The 18,551-nt window shown below is 38.2% G+C and overlaps 1 protein-coding gene across 4 annotated transcripts in view; it reads left to right on the top strand.

The window, feature by feature from the left end:
- The window catches only part of CCDC198 (coiled-coil domain containing 198), a 38,104-nt gene extending 25,394 nt beyond the window's left edge, over window positions 1-12,710 (top strand). For 2 of the 4 annotated variants that reach the window (XM_006144848.3, XM_006144851.2), the window contains exons 6-7: window positions 3,575-3,753; window positions 6,865-7,210. In XM_006144848.3, coding sequence (XP_006144910.1) covers window positions 3,575-3,753; window positions 6,865-7,089 — 404 coding nt within the window. In that variant the 3' untranslated portion in view covers window positions 7,090-7,210. Of the gene's footprint in view, window positions 1-3,574; window positions 3,754-6,864; window positions 7,211-12,619 lie in introns of those variants that run through there. The other 2 variants (XM_027770431.1, XM_006144854.3) reach the window with 2 other exon arrangements.
- Window positions 12,711-18,551: the final 5,841 nt, after the last annotated feature.

Raw genomic sequence — 18,551 nt, forward strand, 5'->3', positions numbered from 1 at the left:
TGGGAGAATGAGCTGAAAAAACAACTCTCTAAGGAAGACATACAAACAGCCAAAAGATATATGAAAAAGTGCTCAACATCTCTCATCATCAGGGAGACGCAGATCAAAACCACAATGAGATACCACCTAAGCCCAGTCAGAATGACTAATACTTAAAAATAAATAAATAAAAAGATAAGTGCTAGCAGGATGTGGCGAAAGGGGAATTCTCCTACATTGATGGTGGGAATGTAAATTGGTCCAGTCACCTGTGAAGAACAATACGGAGGTTCCTCAAAGATCTACAAATAGAACAACCATACAATCCAGCAATCCCAGTCCTTGATATCTACCCAAAGGACAGGAGAATGCTTAGTCGAAAAAGTGTTTGCACATCTATGTTTATTGCAGTATTATTCACCATTGCTAAGGCATAGAAACAGCCCAAATGTCCATGAACAAAGGAATGGATTGAAGAAGTACGGCACATATACTCTATTAAATACTACTCAGCCACCCCAAAAAAAACAATAAATAAATAATACCCTGGCTTTTGATAGAAAGCGGATGAATACAGAAGATTTACTGCTGAGTGAAGCCAGTCAGGCTATGAAGGAGAGACATTGTATGTCTCCACTTAATATAAACTGACTGTCCGCACTGTATGGCTAAAACTGAATGACTAGAGGATTTAGAAACATAGAAAATGGTTATAGATACCAGACACAGTATGGGAAGGGGGTAGAAGGAAGAGAGTCTGAGGAAAGATATTAAGGAGTAAAACAGAGAGGCAAGACATTCATGGGACAAAGAAATGGGTTATTATTTGTTGATGATAACATGTATAGTCTCCCCAGCTGGACTGGCGAGAAATGTATTCATGTTGAAACATTCACTTTACAAGCTAAGTGACATACATGACTGAATGTATAATAGAAATTAAAATTTAATTTAATTTAATTTAAAAATAATAATGGGAAAGATGGTTAAAAAACAAAAGGTAAAAATCTATTATTCCTAGCAGTTTGCCCCTTTAGGATGTAAAGAAATTTACAGCACTCTCTAGTGTACTTTACCCAAAACTTGTTTCTTATATAAAATAAGCTGAAAAGCAGGAAAAAAAAATTAACAAGTAATAAGACCTCTAGCTCAGATTTCTCAGACTTTAAGCTGTCTATATAAAGTTATGTATATAGTACTTTGTTAATGGACCAGTAGGTGGCATGGAAGTTAAGGTAACTGTATCCTACATGGTAGACGGCACAGTTTGAGTCCTGGACCCAGCAGATTAGACGAAGGAAATGGCAGACATCTTTATGAGTGACATGGAGATCTAAATCTGTAGCCCTAAAGAATACTTTAGGAATTGATTTCCAAGGATAAAACTAAACATGAATATGCCTCACACACTAACTTTAGACCTGAATTATCATAATGCCAAGAGTATTGTGGGATCTAAGCTATTGTTAATATTGCATTAGATCCCACCCCTAACAAACATTCTCTTCCTGTTTCAAAGCTCCTGACTCTAATTGGATGTTACAGAAAATTTTTGTTTTCAGTATAAGTGATAGTTTCTGGCTCATCGGCAGAGTGAAACTGACTGACGCCCTGAAGCCCAATGAATGAAATCTTTCCTGGGTTCTAATAATCAATATGTCCCACCTCCCAAAATTCTCCCATTGTTCATTTGTTCACTCATTTATTCATTTCCTCACCGTGCAGATACTTACTGAGCATTGACCAGGTGTCAGGCATTGTGTGGTAGATTCTCCATGTGATAATGAGGTGGCTTGATGTGGTTTCTTACTTGAGGAGTACTTACATAGCAGAACGGACAATGGGCAAGGAGATGTTCAATAATATAACTACCAGATCTAATAACCTACAAAATGACACGTAAGTTGAGACAAGAAGTAGCAGGAGTACAGAGTGCTGGAACATTCCAAACTATAATTAATATTGTACAAAAGCCCTGTAGTGGGAACAAGAGCAGTGGATTGTAGGCACTGGGTGGAGAAGAGAGATTCAGAGAGTGACTAGAGATGTTTCTGGAGACATAGTCTGGGCCAGATCACACAGGGTCTTGTAAGTCATGTCCAATAAGGACTTGGAACTCTATCTTAAGACCAATGGGAAGCCATTGATATGGCAGGGTAGTAGCACCATCGGCTTATATTTTAAAATACCACTCTATGGGAACCAACAGATGGCATAGCAGTTACGTTGCTGGATTCCCACATGGCTCAAGTTCTGGACCTGGTCCCACATGGACCAAGTTCTGAAACTCATGTCAGGTGAATGTGCATGTGTGCCCAAGATCCCAGCAAGAGAATGGAAGATAAGGGATGGCAATATGGCCATCTACCCTGGGGGGTGATTTCTCACTTTCCTTCTCATTGTCTCTGTGTGTGTGTCTCTCTCTGGCGAGAGCATGTGCCCTACAGCAAAAACCTCTTCAATAAAATTTTTTTAAATACTTGTCTATGAAGAATGATTGGGAGGGGTACTGAAAAGAGTATGGGGAGATCAGTTATAAGAACATGGCAATAGTGTGAGTGAGATTGAGTGTGGGCCAAGAGAGTAGGATGATGATAAGGAGGGAGAGAAGGAGTCAGATACAAGATATCTGGGAAACAAAATCAGCAGAACTTGGTAATGGATTAGATGTGAGTGAATGGAGAGAGCATAGAGACAGGTGGATTCTTGGGTCTCTTCAAGAACTAGATAGACTAATGGGGAAAGGCCAGCACTGGCTGCTGGATTAGGGTAGTGGGGAGCAGAAGCAAGTCTGAGGAAAAAGAAAAGGTGAAGCTGACATAGTGCCAGGTAGATGTCAAAATGGAGGAGTCCAGTTTTACAGGAAGTCTATTGTAGCTCAGGAGAGAGATCAAGGTTGCAGACAAACTCACTACAGTTATTTGTCAGTGCTACAGACAATTACTGTAACAGTAATCTAGGGGAAGACAGGTTAGCTCCCCACTAAGAAAGGAAACTAACTTGATAATAATGAGGCCAGCAGATAGAGTAGTGGTTAAGGTACTAGACTCCCATGTGGTCAATCCCTGTTCGATTCCTAGACCTGGCAGCTTGAAACTCACACCTGATGCGTATGCATGCATGCCCAAAAGTCCGAGAGGAAAATGGGTAAGAAGGGATTGCGGCATGGCCATTCCCCTGAGGGATGATTGCTCTGTTTCTCTCTCTCCATCTCTGTTTGTCTTCCGTGAGCATATACACCCAATAGAAAAAAGAAAGAAAGGAAAAGAAACCTGTGGTGACTTATTTAGGAAGAAGATGACTTTGCAACTAATTCTCAAATGATTCAGCTGGAAAACATATATTTGACAAAAACAATACTGCTGTAAAATGATGTGTTGGGTATGTAAGTGTGTATTCTATTTTTGTGATTTTCAGAAAAACTTTTAAAAATTTAAATAACTAAAAAATGCTTAATGTACAGAGATACCAGTTGAAATGTATTTTGTTTTCAAAGAAATATGAAGAACGTCGTTCTGTGTTTACAAAAAGCTTGGCACTCAATGAAAAAAAATATAATTAGGGGGAAAAATTAAATGATTTTTTTTTTCTGTAGAAAATTCACAGAATGCAAAATTTTTGGACCATCGAGCAAGGAATGTCTTATGTCCTCAGAAAATTGGCAAGATGGATACCTGGTTCCCTGTACAAGAGGACCAAGGACAACTTCTCTGGGACAGTTCGAGCTCTGACTCAGAGGAGTTGGGGAAAGATGAGAAGAAACCACACACACTGGTGAGGACCAGGACAGAGAAAATTCTACTTTTTGATGAGTTTTTTGATCGAGAATAAGAACTATTTGCCAACCTGGGTTCTGAGTGCAATGAAGGCTTTCTTCTCTGTGAAAATTTTTCATGTTAACATTTTTGAGGAAGGCAATTCATTTTGGTAAAAAGGAAAAAGCATCATCTGGAGTCTTACAAGTTTGTCATGTATGTTTTTAACTATTGCTACTTAAGTAACTGTCTCAAAATTTAGAGGCTTAAATAACAGCCATTTTGCCCTACTTTTCTATAGATTGCAGGGCTCAGCTAGGTGGTTTTTTTGCTGGAGTCTTTTGAAATCTTCCATGTAGTTGAAATCAGATAGCAGCTAGGACTAGAGTCATCTGGAAACTCGACCAGGACATTGAAAAAGCTGGAGCTTGTCCCCTCTCCATAAGGTCTCAGTGTCTCTTCACATGGTCTCTGCAGCACAATAGTAAATTTTCTTTCATTTTGGCCCAGGGATGGCAAAAGCAAATGTCTCAAGAGAAAACAAAACAGAACCTGCCAGGTCTCTTAAAGTCTCCACATGGAACTGGGTAGCCAGATTGCAGTCAAAGTAAAGAGTAACTACACAGGGGGTGAGGTGCCAGCATGTGATCTGTTGGGGGTCTGTCTTTTAGATTTGCCCACTCCATGTTTTTTTGTTTGTTTGTTTGTTTGTTTGTTTTTTAAGAGATTTTTCTATAGGATGCATGCATTCGCCAGAGAGACAGAGAGAGAAAGCAAGAAATCATCCCTGGGCAGATGGCCATGCCACAATCCCCTCTCTTCCATTCTCCTCTCAGGATCTTGGGCATACACGCATACATGCCCGGCATGAATTTTAAGCCACCAGGTTCGGGACTTGAATCATGGTTGACTATGTGGGAGTCCAGGAATGTAGCCATTATACCACCAGCTGGGCCCACCCCACTCCATGTTTTTAGAAAGCAAATTAGATCTTATAAAACAAACATGGGGAGGGGTCTTCAAAAAGTTCATGAAGATGTGCTTTATGAAAAAACTATGCATGGATTTTAATTTTTGCACCAAAATATACTTTAATTCCATTTTCCATAAGCCTTGTAAAACTCTCTTATAAAAATGAGTGGGTATATTTGATGGAAATAAAAGGGAGGACTTTTAAAAATATTTTTAAAAGGTCACAGTAATGCTATATCAGATATGAAGCTCATGAAGGTCACTTTCTTGTGAGTTAGCCAAAATAGAGAGGCTACAGGAAAGAGGTAGCCTCAAATGTGGAAGGTCATTGTAAATTAAAGCTTAAAATTAAGACTTCTTAGATTAGGGTGTAGATTTTTAGATATCTTTAATACTAAAAGGAATCTTACAAATTTTCAGTCTGAAAATTATTCCATTTATAAAAATTAGATGTTTAGGCATTTTAAAGAACCTCTTTTGTGTAAAATTTGGCACCACTTCTAACATAACCTAAAAATACTTAAAAGCAATCCAGAAGCTACTAAGAATTTAGTGAGACTTTAAAACAAAGGGAAATAAAAACACCATTTTAAGCCTTCTCTGGGAAACTTCCAAAAAGAAAAAAAAAAAATAGATGAATATATCACCTGAATTTGACATTCAGTGCATTCAGATTACTCACTAAGAAGACAGAAAGCTTAAAATGTCAGGGGATACACACTCAGGTTTCTCCCAAGGACAGCAGGAAATCCCAACCCTTGGGCCTATCTACTACCAGTTCTTTGTGAATTCTCTTCTGACTTTTTCTGTGTGAGGTAAGAGGCATGTTTCCAGCAAACAAATGCATAAATTGACCAGCTGGCCTTCTCAAAACAGTAAGTTCCTTGAGAGAAACAAATCTGACCAACCCAGCAAAGTCATAGTGTCCTCTGGAAGACTGAATACACAGTAGGATGGGCAATTCCCAACACTGAAGATAGTGGGGCCAAATCACATCTTCATCCCTCTGCTCTGTGACTCGAAATTGGATGATACCACCTTCTTTAAGCTCGCCGGACTGTAAGCTACTTAAGAGCAAAGACCACATCTTTTCCCTATGGTATTCCTGCCTCCTAGCACCATAGAGTTCATCATTAAATATTTGCTGAATTAACTAGTTAATATGTAGAGCTAGCTAGTCAATTAGACAGACACTTTTTTCTCTCCAGCTACGCAGTTGCTCACTCTCATTTCCATCATTTCCCAAGTCTTAGGTATACAAGCTTGATTATACAGTAAAGCAAGGAACTTTTTACAAAAGTTCTTAGAATCTGTACCTCTAAATGGATAACTTAAATTAACACATTGCCTTGGGATACACGAGCTAGACATGTATGCCAAAGCTCAAAACATTTTTTCAAAACTCTATCAGAGTGCATTAGCTGCAAAAGAACATCAATCAAAATGCCTTCTTTGTTTGAGTTTATTTGCCTGCTCCATGTGGAACTCTTTCTCGCCGAATATAAATTCAAAAATTTGAAAGGGCTAACGACGAAAGCAGTAACTGCCAATAATATGGACAGCGTATTGTGTGCCATGGGTTGACAGTGTTTTGTTTTTAAACTTCCAGGTGAATCTGATGTACAGCTAAGGTTGAAAATCATAGCTCTAGCAGTAGGAACATTCTCTTTTACCAAATTATAACAACTTCTATCTTTAAAAGCAACAAATTCTGGGGTGATTTTTTTCCGAAGTTAATGACATGGGGCCTGGAGCTCCACAAAACAGTAAGAGAAATGGTCAATGTACAGTAGTTGTCTGAGAACACCAACCCTATAGTTAATCTCGAGTTTGTTCGGTGCAACATACAGCCATCATAAGCTATAAAATTCAGCCCGGAGGCAAAGTTGTCCATTTGTTCCAACAGAAAATATCTCCAGCTTTGGAAAGAAAAAAGTCTTGTCTACGACCAAATGTACACTTTCTCTTATGAAAACGGTATTTTCCTTCTTTGCTCTGAATTTTACATGAGAAAGGCAAATGTCTTCTTTTTCTTGTGTACTTTTGGAAATGATTTTCTTGATTTCTTTCAAGGGGAGGACTGTTTTTGCTCATCTATTTATTTTGATGATAATTCTGAGTTCTTGCACTAGGGTTTAACTTAAGGTGATTTTTGCAGGAGTCACCTATGAAATGGCCTCGTAAACAAATGGATGAATGGATGACATGTACTGCTCACGTAAAGCCTTTTGAAACAGAAAACAGAACACAGATCCTTATGCCACTTCCTGTCTTACCATGGACACACATTGGTCGTCAAATCATATTAACATCAACAAGTTCCTGCCCTGAATATACAACCAAAGCCTGTTTGCAATATCACTTCAAAACCTCACTAATTTAAAATACCGTATGAGTGCTTAGATAAAAGTATGCTAGGGAGTTGGTATGCTAAGGACAGACTGTTAAAAATATAAATATGCCTCATCTTTTTAAAAATACTATTTTATTTAAGAATAAAATAAACAGGAGTTGGCAGGTGGCATGGTGGTTCAGAGCACTGGACTCCCACATGGCTAACCATGGTTCAAGTCCCAGATCTAGTGGTTTGGTTTTTTTCTCTCTTGCTCTCTCTCGCTCTGTCCCTCTCTGGTCAAATTAAAATAAATAATAATAATAAAATAGTATTTATTAAAAAATAATAAAATAAACAGAAACACAATTTAAAACTAAGTTGACAGTTAAGGTTTATTTATTTATTTATTAATTTTTAATTTGCCAGAGGGCACATGCACTCGCCAAGTGGGGAGAGAGAAGGAAAGAGAACCTCCTGTGGGAGGGTTGGCCATGCTCCAATTCCTTGTCTTCCATTTCTAATTTTGGGATTTGGGGTGCACACACCCAGCATGTTTTCCAAGTCACCAAGTCAGGAACTTGAATAGTGCAGTCCTCCATGTGAAATCTAGCCACAGCACCACACCACCAGCTGGCCCCTGAAGTTCATTTTTATATGTAAACTTCATTTTAAAAAGTCTGCAATTCATTCAACAATTTAATTATGCTGGATTTTAGAGCCAGGTGGTGCTGGAACAGTAACACAATTGGACCCATGTGGAAAAGGTCGTTATGGGGTCACATTGCAAGATCTCCCTGGGCATGCTGGGCACTTCAGTATGCCCTGATCCAAGCTGGTTAAGACTGAGAGTAGAATGTGATGTGAAGACCCTGTTGGAGGTGTCTCTCTCACTTCAAAGCGATAAATGAATAAAAATATTTTAATGTGTTTTGTGTGTCTGCTACATGTCAAGCAAATACTTCTCCAAATGCTGAGAATGCAGCCATAAACAAGACAAAGTCCCTGCACCCAACAATTACATTCCAGTAGGAAGCCCATAAGCAGACAGTCAAGCTTATGACACAATGTTATGTCTTTTTTTTATTTACGTTTTTTAGGTTTTTGCCATAGGGCATATACACCGGCCAGAGAGAAAAAGAAACAGAAAAAGAGAAAGTGAGAAATCACCCATTACACACACCTGGGTAGGATGGCCATGCCACAATCCCTTCTCCTCCATTCTCCTGGGATTTGGGGCATGTATGCACACACCCAAAGAAATTCTCTGTTCTGGATAACAGAAGCTTAGTCCTGTTAGGGAATCCTGTGCCTCATCATTATCTCGACCAAGGGAGAAAAAGTGTTGGGATATTTTATCCCACCTCTAGTCAATGATTGGCTGATAACTTCTGGAACTTATTGAAATGTCTTAGTCCATTACTGCATTGCTAATAGTACTACCTGAGACTAGGTGATTTGTAAAGAAATAGAGGTTTCTTCAGCTCATAGCTTGAAGATCTAAGGTCAAGGGTCTAGTTTCTGAAGAGTATACAACATAGCAGAGGACAGGATCTTGAGCAGGTCAGGGTGTACATCCATGTTCTGCCTGCCTCATTTCTTCTTATTTACACACCAGAACTCAATCATGGGAACCCCACATTAATGACTTTATCACACCCACCCTGGGACACCATGAAGGAATTAAGTTTTCACTTAATGCCTTTACAATACAACCCAACACATGAATTTCTGGGGGAAATCTAATCACCAGCCACTAAGACCAAATTCCTAAATATGAACCTTTGAAGGGCAGATAATTATCCAACTCATAACAAAGAAGGTGAATTAATTCTCTGGCACTTCACAAATGTCATATATCCTCAGATCTATCTGTGAGGAAAGTTCTCAGGCTCAGAGATTGAGAGGTTGGCAAAAGTCAGGCCAAATTAAGATCTGGGAGTGTGTGTGTGTTGGGGGGATAGGGATGGGACACCTATCGCCTACTAACCTATCACTTGGTTATATGTTTTTGTAAAATGTACAAAAGTAACTTCAAGGGAAAACTATGGAAACAGTAAATAAAATTAGTGGTTGCTGCGATGGGAAAGAGGGATAAATAGATGAAGCACAGGTGATCTTTAAGACAGTGAAACTACTCTATACAATACTATCATGGTGTACGCATGTCAGTAAAAATGTGTCTAAACCCATAGAATGTACAAAACCAAGGATGAACCCTAATGCAAACTATGGACTTTGGGTAATAATGACATGTCAACGTGAGTTCATCATCTATAACCAATATGCCATTCTGGTGAGGGAGGTTGATAATGGGAGAAGCTATGCATGTGTGGGGACGGGGAGTAGATGGGGATCTCTACACTTTTTACTCAAGGGTGTTATGAAACTAAAACTGCTCTAAAAAAGTCTAACAAAGAAAAAAAAAAGTCTAACAAAGAACCCAATTTTTTTAGTTAATAAAGGCTGCCATAGTTCCCCTCTAACTTCTCTCCTGTTACACTTCCCTCTTCATCAGGTAGTATTTTAGTTTGTTGTGGGTTGCTAATAACAGAAATATCTGAGTCTGGGTAATTTATAAAGAAGAAAGGTTTATTTAGCTCACAGTTTGGGGCTGCATCTAGTGAAGGTCTTTTTATTGGTAAGGATTTTCTGCAGAGCCCTGAGGCAGCACAGGGCATCATGTGGCAAGAAAGAGCAAGAACAGAGGGCGTGTGTCTCTGTGCCCTTCTGACGGAACTACAATCATGGAGGCCCCATCTTGATGACCTTACCTATTCCTAGCCACCTCTCAAAGACCCAGCCTCTCAATACCATAACTAGACCAAGTTTCTTCCCTCTCAATCCTGTTACAATTGCTCATCGAATTTTTTAAAATTATTTATTTAATTTTATTTATTCACTCATTTATTTTAATTTGACCAGAGAGAGACATAGAGAAGGAAAGAGAGAGAGGGAAAGTGAGAAAGGAAGCCACCAGGTCCGGGACTCGAACCGTGGTTAGCCACGCGGGAGTGTCCAGCATCTCAACCACCATGCCACCTGCTGGTCCTGCTCGTCAAATTTTAATATATGAATTTTGGGAGACACATTCAAATCACAGCAAGTACAATTGGAAAAAAAAAAAACTACCCATTTTGAGAATCAGGAAAAACGTCAGCTGAGGTTCAGTGAGATATATTTCTATGATTTATACTCCTGTGCATAGTTCAATTATTGCTAGCCCTTCTGATGAAGGAACGACTTCAGGAATACTCCAAACGCCCACTGACTCACCCAGAGATCTGACACAAAGTTTCCAGGCTGGAACTCGAATTGCAATATAAACATATCCTCCTGCACCCAGCACTGGAAATATGTGGTGAGTACAGGAGAAATGAAGTTTTAAATATACAGCACCAAAAACTAGTCAGTCTAGGATGTCAAGTAGTTAATATAAACAATAAATTGCTTTCTGGTTTCTATGATATTTATATTTGCCAACTTTTAAATTTTGTTTTGTTTTTTTTTACAAGAGGGTACAAATGCTCACTACAAAGAAACAGAGAGACAGAGAAAAGGAATGGGAAAAAGCACTGCCCCCAAAGTCTCGGTCATGCCACGATCCCTTCTCCTCTGATTCTCCATCCTACCAGGACTTGCACACATGCACCCAGCCTGTTTTTCAAGCTTTCAGGTCTGGTTGACAATGTGTGACCTGGTTCCCTTAACTATTGTGTCAGTGGCCAGCCTGAAAAATTCATAATTTTTTAAAAATTTATTTACTCATAATAAATATTTGCTTTCATACATAATATTTATGATAAGGTTCTTTTTGATAAAGTTCTTTTTAAAATTATTTTATTTATCTTTATTTACTTATTATTTATTTTAATTTGACCAGAGAGGGACAGAGAGAGAGAGAGAGAGGAAAAGTGAGATAGCAGGCCACCAGGCCCGGGACTTGAACCGTGATCGGTCATGTGAGAGTCCAGCACCCTTAACCACCATGCCAACTGTCAGCCCTATATTTATAAAGTTCTGAAGAGGACAATAAAAGATATACATTTCTGCTCATCTTTCTCATAGAGACACAAACTTTCCTGCTTTTAGGCCAACAAACCTTCCCGAAGGCAAAAGTGATAGTCAAAATACTTAACTGGACTCATAGCACAGGCCATAATGATTAAACTGGCTCCAGCATAGTCCTGTCAACCAGAATTACTGAATAAGAATCTGTTCCTCCTATCAAACTTTGACAACAAAGAAGAGTCCAGGAGGGAGGCCCCACACTATTTTCTAAGCTCTCATGTTTTCTGCTCTTGGTTTCTTCTGACGCAAGGGGAAATTTTATTTCTTCTCTTTGTGGCAGCAAGTCTTTTCCTGAGTCATCCTGTTACTACCTCTTTGGCAATAACTGTAATGTCTGTCACTAGGAGACTAGTTAAATAAGCAGCTATACAATGAAATAGCATATAGCTGTGAAAAATGAAATAATGCAGAAGAATAACAAAGATTTTTTTAAAATAAAACAGCAGCATATAAAAAGCATATATAGAATATAAAAGAGAGAGGGGAAAAGAAAAACAATATTTATGATATACAAAATATGATACATATGCTTATATACACATCGAATTTCTCTGAGGAAATATGGAAAGAAAGAGAGAGAGGAAGGAAGGAAGGAAGGAAGGAAGGAAGGAAGGAAGGAAGGAAGGAAGGTAGGAAGGAAAGAAGGAAGGAAGAAAATGTTAACAGTGGCTGGCTCCAAGGAGGGGAACTAGAAGTCAGGAGATAGAAGTTAGAGGGAGACTAAGTTTTCACACTAAATCCTTCTCTGTCTTTTGAGTTTTAAACAATGGGCAGGTATTGCCTATTTGTAGAACAAAATTATTTGTTTTCTTGCTGTTAAGTTGTTTGAGTTTCTTATATACTTTGGATATTAACCCTTTATTAAATGTAAGGTGTTTAAATATTTTCTTCTATTATCTAGGTTGTCTCTTCAAATATTACTTGAAGGTGGACTATGATACATTAAAAAAGTATACTATAAAACTGATAGCAACCACTTTTTTTAAGAGATGCAGAGCTTATAATTAGTAATTTAATTGGGGGAAATAAAATAAAATTACAAAAATATTCAATCTTAAAAAGGAAAAAAGTGGAAAAAGATGCAGAAATTGAATCCAAATAGTAAAGTGGCAGATTTAAGCCCAAATACACAATAATCATATTAAATGTAATGGTCTACGACATAATTTAAATGAAAAGATAGATTGGGATAAAAGAGCAATGAGTACCTCTGTGCTTCTACAAGGAACATTTTACTCTTTTTTTTAATTGCCAGTGAACACACGTGGGATGGGAGTGGGGAAGAAAGCATCCCCTAGCAGGGCCTGGTTATACCACAATCCCTCTCCTCCATTTCTCCATCCCATGAGGATTCTGGGCACATATGCACACATGCCTGGCATGTTTTCCAAGCTCCTGGGGCCAGGATTCAAACCACTGCTGGCAATATGGGCTCTAGCTCCTGATACACAGTGCTTAACTGTTGCAATTAGGGGTTGACCTCACATTTTTAATATAAATACCCAAATAGGTTCAAAGAAAAAGAATGGAATGAGATACACCATGTCAACACTGATCAAAAGAAAGCTGGAGGGCCAGAAGGCATGATGGTTAAGATGACTGGATCCCACATGGCTGACTGTGCAGTTCAAGTCCTGGACCCAGTGGCTTGAAAAACACACAAGGGACATGTATGGGCGTGCCCAAAATTCCAAGAGGAGAATGAAGGAGAAGAAACTGTGGTGTGGCCATCACCTCTGCAGGATGATTTCTCTCTCTCTACCTCTTTCCAGCAAGTACACGTGCCCTATGACAAGCTAAAAAAAAAAAAAACAGAAAGCTGGAGTGGCCCCTTTAGTACTAGACAAAGTAGACTTTAGAGGATGTAACAACCATGATCACCACAGCAGCCAAAGATATATATCCTTTCAATTTAGCAAGACAAAAATAAAAAGTCTTATTTTGTGCCCCATTCCCCAGTATGAAAATCAATCATTCCTCCAAGAGGAATCTGATGACTATGATGAGTCACATTGCCACTCTTTGGGGAAGGCCGGACCTCATGACTGAGAGTCTTCCTGGCACGCAGAGTTGGAGGATTCAAGGATAAGGATTCAAGGATAATAAATAAAAGCAGCAGCAGATGTCCATAACAAATGGATGTCAAGGGACATCCTCTCTAACACACCATGCATGCGTAAAGCATAGCTCAGGATAATGCCATCAAAAAACAATGACAGTGATGGAGGAGATTAGAAGGAGAAGGTTTCAAATGCTTGATTCTGGAAATGTGAGAAATGCGCTCATCCATCCAATGTCAAAGAATGGACGTAGAGACATGAGATACAGGGGAGCAAGACTTTAATGGCAGTCTTGCAAGATCAGGTGTCTGATGGGCCGGCATGCCCAAGTTACAACAAGCAATTTATTCCCTAGTACTTCAGTCCCTCTCCCAGTTCTTCATTGGCTGAATACTATGGGGTATATGATCTTCCCAGACGTCACCTAAGTTTTATTCTTCCCTAATTAGGTACAGGCTCAGAACTAGCCCTGGAAAAAGCTCCACCAAATGTCCTGAGGAGGAAGAAGAACCAGGAAGTAAAAAGGAGCAGAGGGCTGGAGACCAGCCACCATCTTGAGAAGTCATTTCTCAAGGCAACTTCTTTTTGGATTATGTTTGTTCAGGAATTTTTCGGAAATGTGTACTTTCTGGGGTTGTCACAGCTACAATCTGGTTAATCTACTTTTGTTAAGGTACCCTTGAAAATGAATCATTTAAAGCTATTTTTTTTTACAGGAAACAATTTATTTGACTATGCAAAAGAACAGATGAAGAAATAATTTCACCTCAGAATTTATCTGCATAACTGCACATTTAGGGGTTCCAAGAATGAAGAAAAATATGTTGACATCAAATCCAGGTTTTCAGTAGAGGCACAGGTGATTTTACAATATTAAATTATTTGTGCCACACAGAGTTACTCAAATGTTTGCGTTATCTTTCAACATTTTCCCCAAAATATTTTCTCCAAAAATGTAATTCGAGCCTTATCCCACCATGTTAAATTAGAATTTTCAACATCTACTTCTTGTTCATAGCACATTGGAGGTTTATCGAGAGAAGGTAAGACCTAGAATCAAGATGGAATCTCTGAAATCATATATAACTAGAACTGAAGGGAAATTTAGAGACCTCTATTCTATCCCCTCTTTCATAAGAGCTGAGATAACCATAGCACTTATGTGTGACCTTCAAGAGATAATGATTGGGCAATGGCTTATGATACATATTCATAATTAATGAATGTCTTCATAATAATTAGAAAAGAAACTTCTTTTCATTCAGTGTATTTTACACCATGCCCCCCCAAACACACACACAGACATACAAACCAACTCATCCCCCCAGACCAAAAAGAAAAAGAAAAAGGAGATAACCCCGATATTTGTCTAGAATGGGAACCAACCATTATAGGCTTTATTCAACCTAAGGGTTGTAGAAGTTTGCCACCTACTGACCTTTTGCTGAAATATCTTGTTCTCCATGAACTATTGCTAACAATTATAGTTCAATTAATTCCAGAGACATTGAAGTCTATATGTAGTTTTTTTGCAACTGTTTCCCAATAAGATGTAATGAGCTTTTACTATTTAAATTTTTTTATAGGAAAGAGAATCAAAACCTCACAGATCCCACATGAGTATTAAACAGCATTCTCGTTCATTTGAAGGCCCTCTGCTGGACACTCTCGTTAAATGTATTCCTTAGTTTTAATTGAAAGAAAAGAAAAAAGAAAGAAACAGAAAAAGAAAGAAACGAAGGAGAGAGGGAAGGGAAGGAGGGGAGATGGAAGGAGGAGATTGTAAGAAAAAGAAGGTTAGAAACAATGGAGGATTTTTTTTTTTTTTTGTCCTAACATTTCTCCAGTCCTCTCACCCCACTCCAGCATTTCTTTCTATGTCTGCTTCTTTTCCCTGGGACTGGAGTTAGCTGCCAGGCATTCCTCATTACCCTTTCTTGGAAAGCAGGTTGGTAGACTTGGTCCTGACCTGTCTAGTTCTGGGCTAGCTTCATTTTTTCCCCATTATTCTTCAAAAAGTTTCTGCTATCTAGCTTATGACTGCTTTCCTGACCTGATGTTTTAGAGGCAATAAAAGCTATAAAATGCCAGTCAAGTCTTTAGTATCTAATACTAAGAGAGTAACGAGAGGCAGACACTAAGCCATGGCCCACTAATACATGGTGATTCCCTATAGCCTAGACTGTGACTCTGTCAGGACAAGATGCATTGCCCATCAAATTCCCAGAATCTGTCTGCATAATTTCTTCTCCCTTCCCACTCCCATTTTTAATCTTTTCACCATCCCTATTTTCTCTGTACGATCTGTTGGGTTACTCTGCATTTCTTTAACTTTACCATTTGAACTAGAATTGTCCCTGTCAATACTGGAAAATAAAATATCTATGCAAATGTAGAGGATAGTGTAGTAGGAGAACTGGGCTGGGAAGAGGGCCGAGAGGGGCTACACAAGTGAACTCCTGAAATCCCTTGTGATCCTCTGATTGCATGGTGATAAATCAATTCCCTGCAAGACTGATTTAAAGTATTAGCACAGAAATAAATTATCTATTTCTTTTGATAAATGAAATCTAGTTAATAAAGATTGACCTATGGAAACCATCACACGTGGAGGGGTATGATTATGATAATAAAATCAGTCTTTAGTAAAATAATATATATATTTAAAGACCAGAAATAGGTTATAGCAGATAGAGACAAAAAAAAATTGCCAAAACCAGAAAACTTTGAATTATAGATGACTGTCTTTTCTACAGTTTCTTTGTAAGGAAATAGAACTCTTTAGTGAGATGTGGCAACATAAAACCCTGGGCAGAAACCTACTGTTTTCGTCAGAGATTTAAGGTTAATATACATTTTTCATATATATCAGATTTTATACACACACACACACACACACACACACACATACAAATGTAATTTCATCTCAAAATTCCATGAAGTGGCAATTATTTTTTCTGTTTCTGAAATTTCCTCCTATTTTTCATATGTGAAAAAACTCAGCCTCAGCGATATTAAGCAACTTGACTAGTATAATGTAATGGTAGAGAAATTAGAAAAATTATGTAGATGTAGTTTTCTTTTTCCTGAACAGTTTTAGCTTCTGACTCATAAAAGTTCCTGAAGGATAGAATAGACATGAAAGAATACATGAAAGAAGGCTTACGAGAGAATCTTGCAAATTGGCAAAAATAAAAGTTGTATGAAATATGACCTACATACGTAGAGTCAACTGATCTTTGTATGACCTACATATGTAGAGTCAACTGATCTTTGACACAGGAGCAAAGACAATACAATGAAGCGAAGATCATCCTATCAACAAATGGCACTTGAACAACTGGACATCCACTTGCAACAAAAAGAATCTAGACACAGATCTTATACCTTTCCAAAAAATTAACTCAAAATGAATCATACACTTAAAAGTAAAAAGCAAAACTATAAAACTCTTTATAGATAACATAAGAGAAAACCTAGGCAACCTTGATATGGCAATAACTTTTTAGATCTAACCCCTGAGGCATAATCCATGGAAAAAAATAATCAAAAAGCTATACTTGATTAAAATAAGATTTCTGCTTTGTGAAAGACACTGTCAGAGAATGGGAAGACAAGTCACAGACTGGTGAAAATATTTGTAAACGACACATCTGATAAAGGACTGTATTCCAAATATACAAAGAACTCTTAAAAGCCAAAAATAAGCAATTGATGGGAGCTGCAGACGGCGTAATGGCTACATCACTGAACTCCCATGTAGTCTGCCGTGGTTTGAGTCCTGGACCCAGAGGCTTAAACTCACACCAGGTGCATGTGCGTGCATGCCCAAGATCCCAAGAGGAGAATGGAGAAGGCATTGCTGCATGGCCATGCCTCCAGAGTGTGATTTCTCACTTTCTGTCTCTCTGTCTCTCTCTGTCTTTCTGGCAAGTGCAAAACCCTCTCCTAAAAGATAAATAAATAAATAAATAAATAAATAAGCAATTGAACAACCTGATTTTAAAATGGGCATGGCAAACACTTAATAGACAAACTAGACATACAGATGGCAAATAAGCATATGAAAAGATGCTCAACATCATATGTCATTAGGCAACTGCAAATTAAGAGTAATCAGATACAACACTACACTTATTACAATGACCAAAATCCAAATCATCAACAACACCTCACAATGATGAGGATGTGGAGCAACAGGTACTCTCATTCGTTGCTGTTTAGAATACAAACCAGTACAACTAGGCTAGCCCATGGCCTGATTGTTAAGGCAGCTGGATCCCATGTGGCAAACTGCATGGTTCAAGTTCTGGCCCCAGAGGCTTGAAAAACATGCCAGGTGCAATATGCATGCATGCTCAAAATCTTTAAAAAAAAAAAAAGAAAAGTGGGGGGGAATGAAGGAGAAAGAGTTGCAGTATGACCATTCCTCATGAGGAGTGCTTCTCATTTTCCCTTTCTCTCATTCTCAAAAGTGCACGTGCCCTCCAGAAAATTATTTTTAAAAGAAAAATCATTATAACCACTTTGGAAGACAAGTTGGCAGTTTCTCAAAAACCAAATTTACTCCTATCTTGTGATCCAGGATTCACACTCCTTTGAATTAATATTTACCCACATTAATTGATGACTTATGCCCTTTACATGGATGTTCATAGCAGCTTTATGTATAATTACCAAAACTTGGAAGCAACGAAGATATCAGTCAATAGGTGAATGAATAAGTAAACAGAGTTTCATCCAGACAATAGGAAATTGTTACACACTAAAAAGAAATGAGCTATTAAGCTCTGAAAAAATATTAGGGAAAAAAATCAATCTAAAAAGGCTACATGCTGTATAATTCCAACTGTATAACATTTCCATAAAGGCAAAATCATGAACACCAAAAAGAAAAGATAAGTGATTATCATGGATTAGAGAGAGGAAAGGGTAAGAAGAATGTTTAGGACAGTAAAACTATTCTGTATGATACTACAATGGTGGATACATATTATTATACATTTGTCAAACTCATAGAATTTATACCAAAAATGAGCCCTAACGTAAACTAGGGCTCTGGGTGTGGCATATATGAAAATTTTCTATATTTTCTGCTCAGTTTTGCTAAGAACCAAAACTTGCTCTAAAAAATACAATTTATTAATTTTTTAAAAATAAATTGCTAGGAGCCAACAGATGACATAACGGTTACATCACTGGACTCCCACATAGTTGACCACAGTTCAAGTCCTGGACCCAGCAGCTTAAAACTCACACTGGGCATATGTGTGTGCATGTGCCCAAAATCCCAAAAAGAGAATGTAGGAGAAGGGATTGCGGTTTGGCCATCTCTTCCCTCCCCTGGGGGTGATTTCTCACTTTCTGTCTCTCTGTCTCTCC

The sequence above is a fragment of the Tupaia chinensis genome, unplaced genomic scaffold, assembly GCF_000334495.1.
Source record: "Tupaia chinensis unplaced genomic scaffold, TupChi_1.0 Scaffold000133_1, whole genome shotgun sequence".
In the NCBI taxonomy this organism is placed as follows: Eukaryota; Metazoa; Chordata; class Mammalia; order Scandentia; family Tupaiidae; genus Tupaia; species Tupaia belangeri.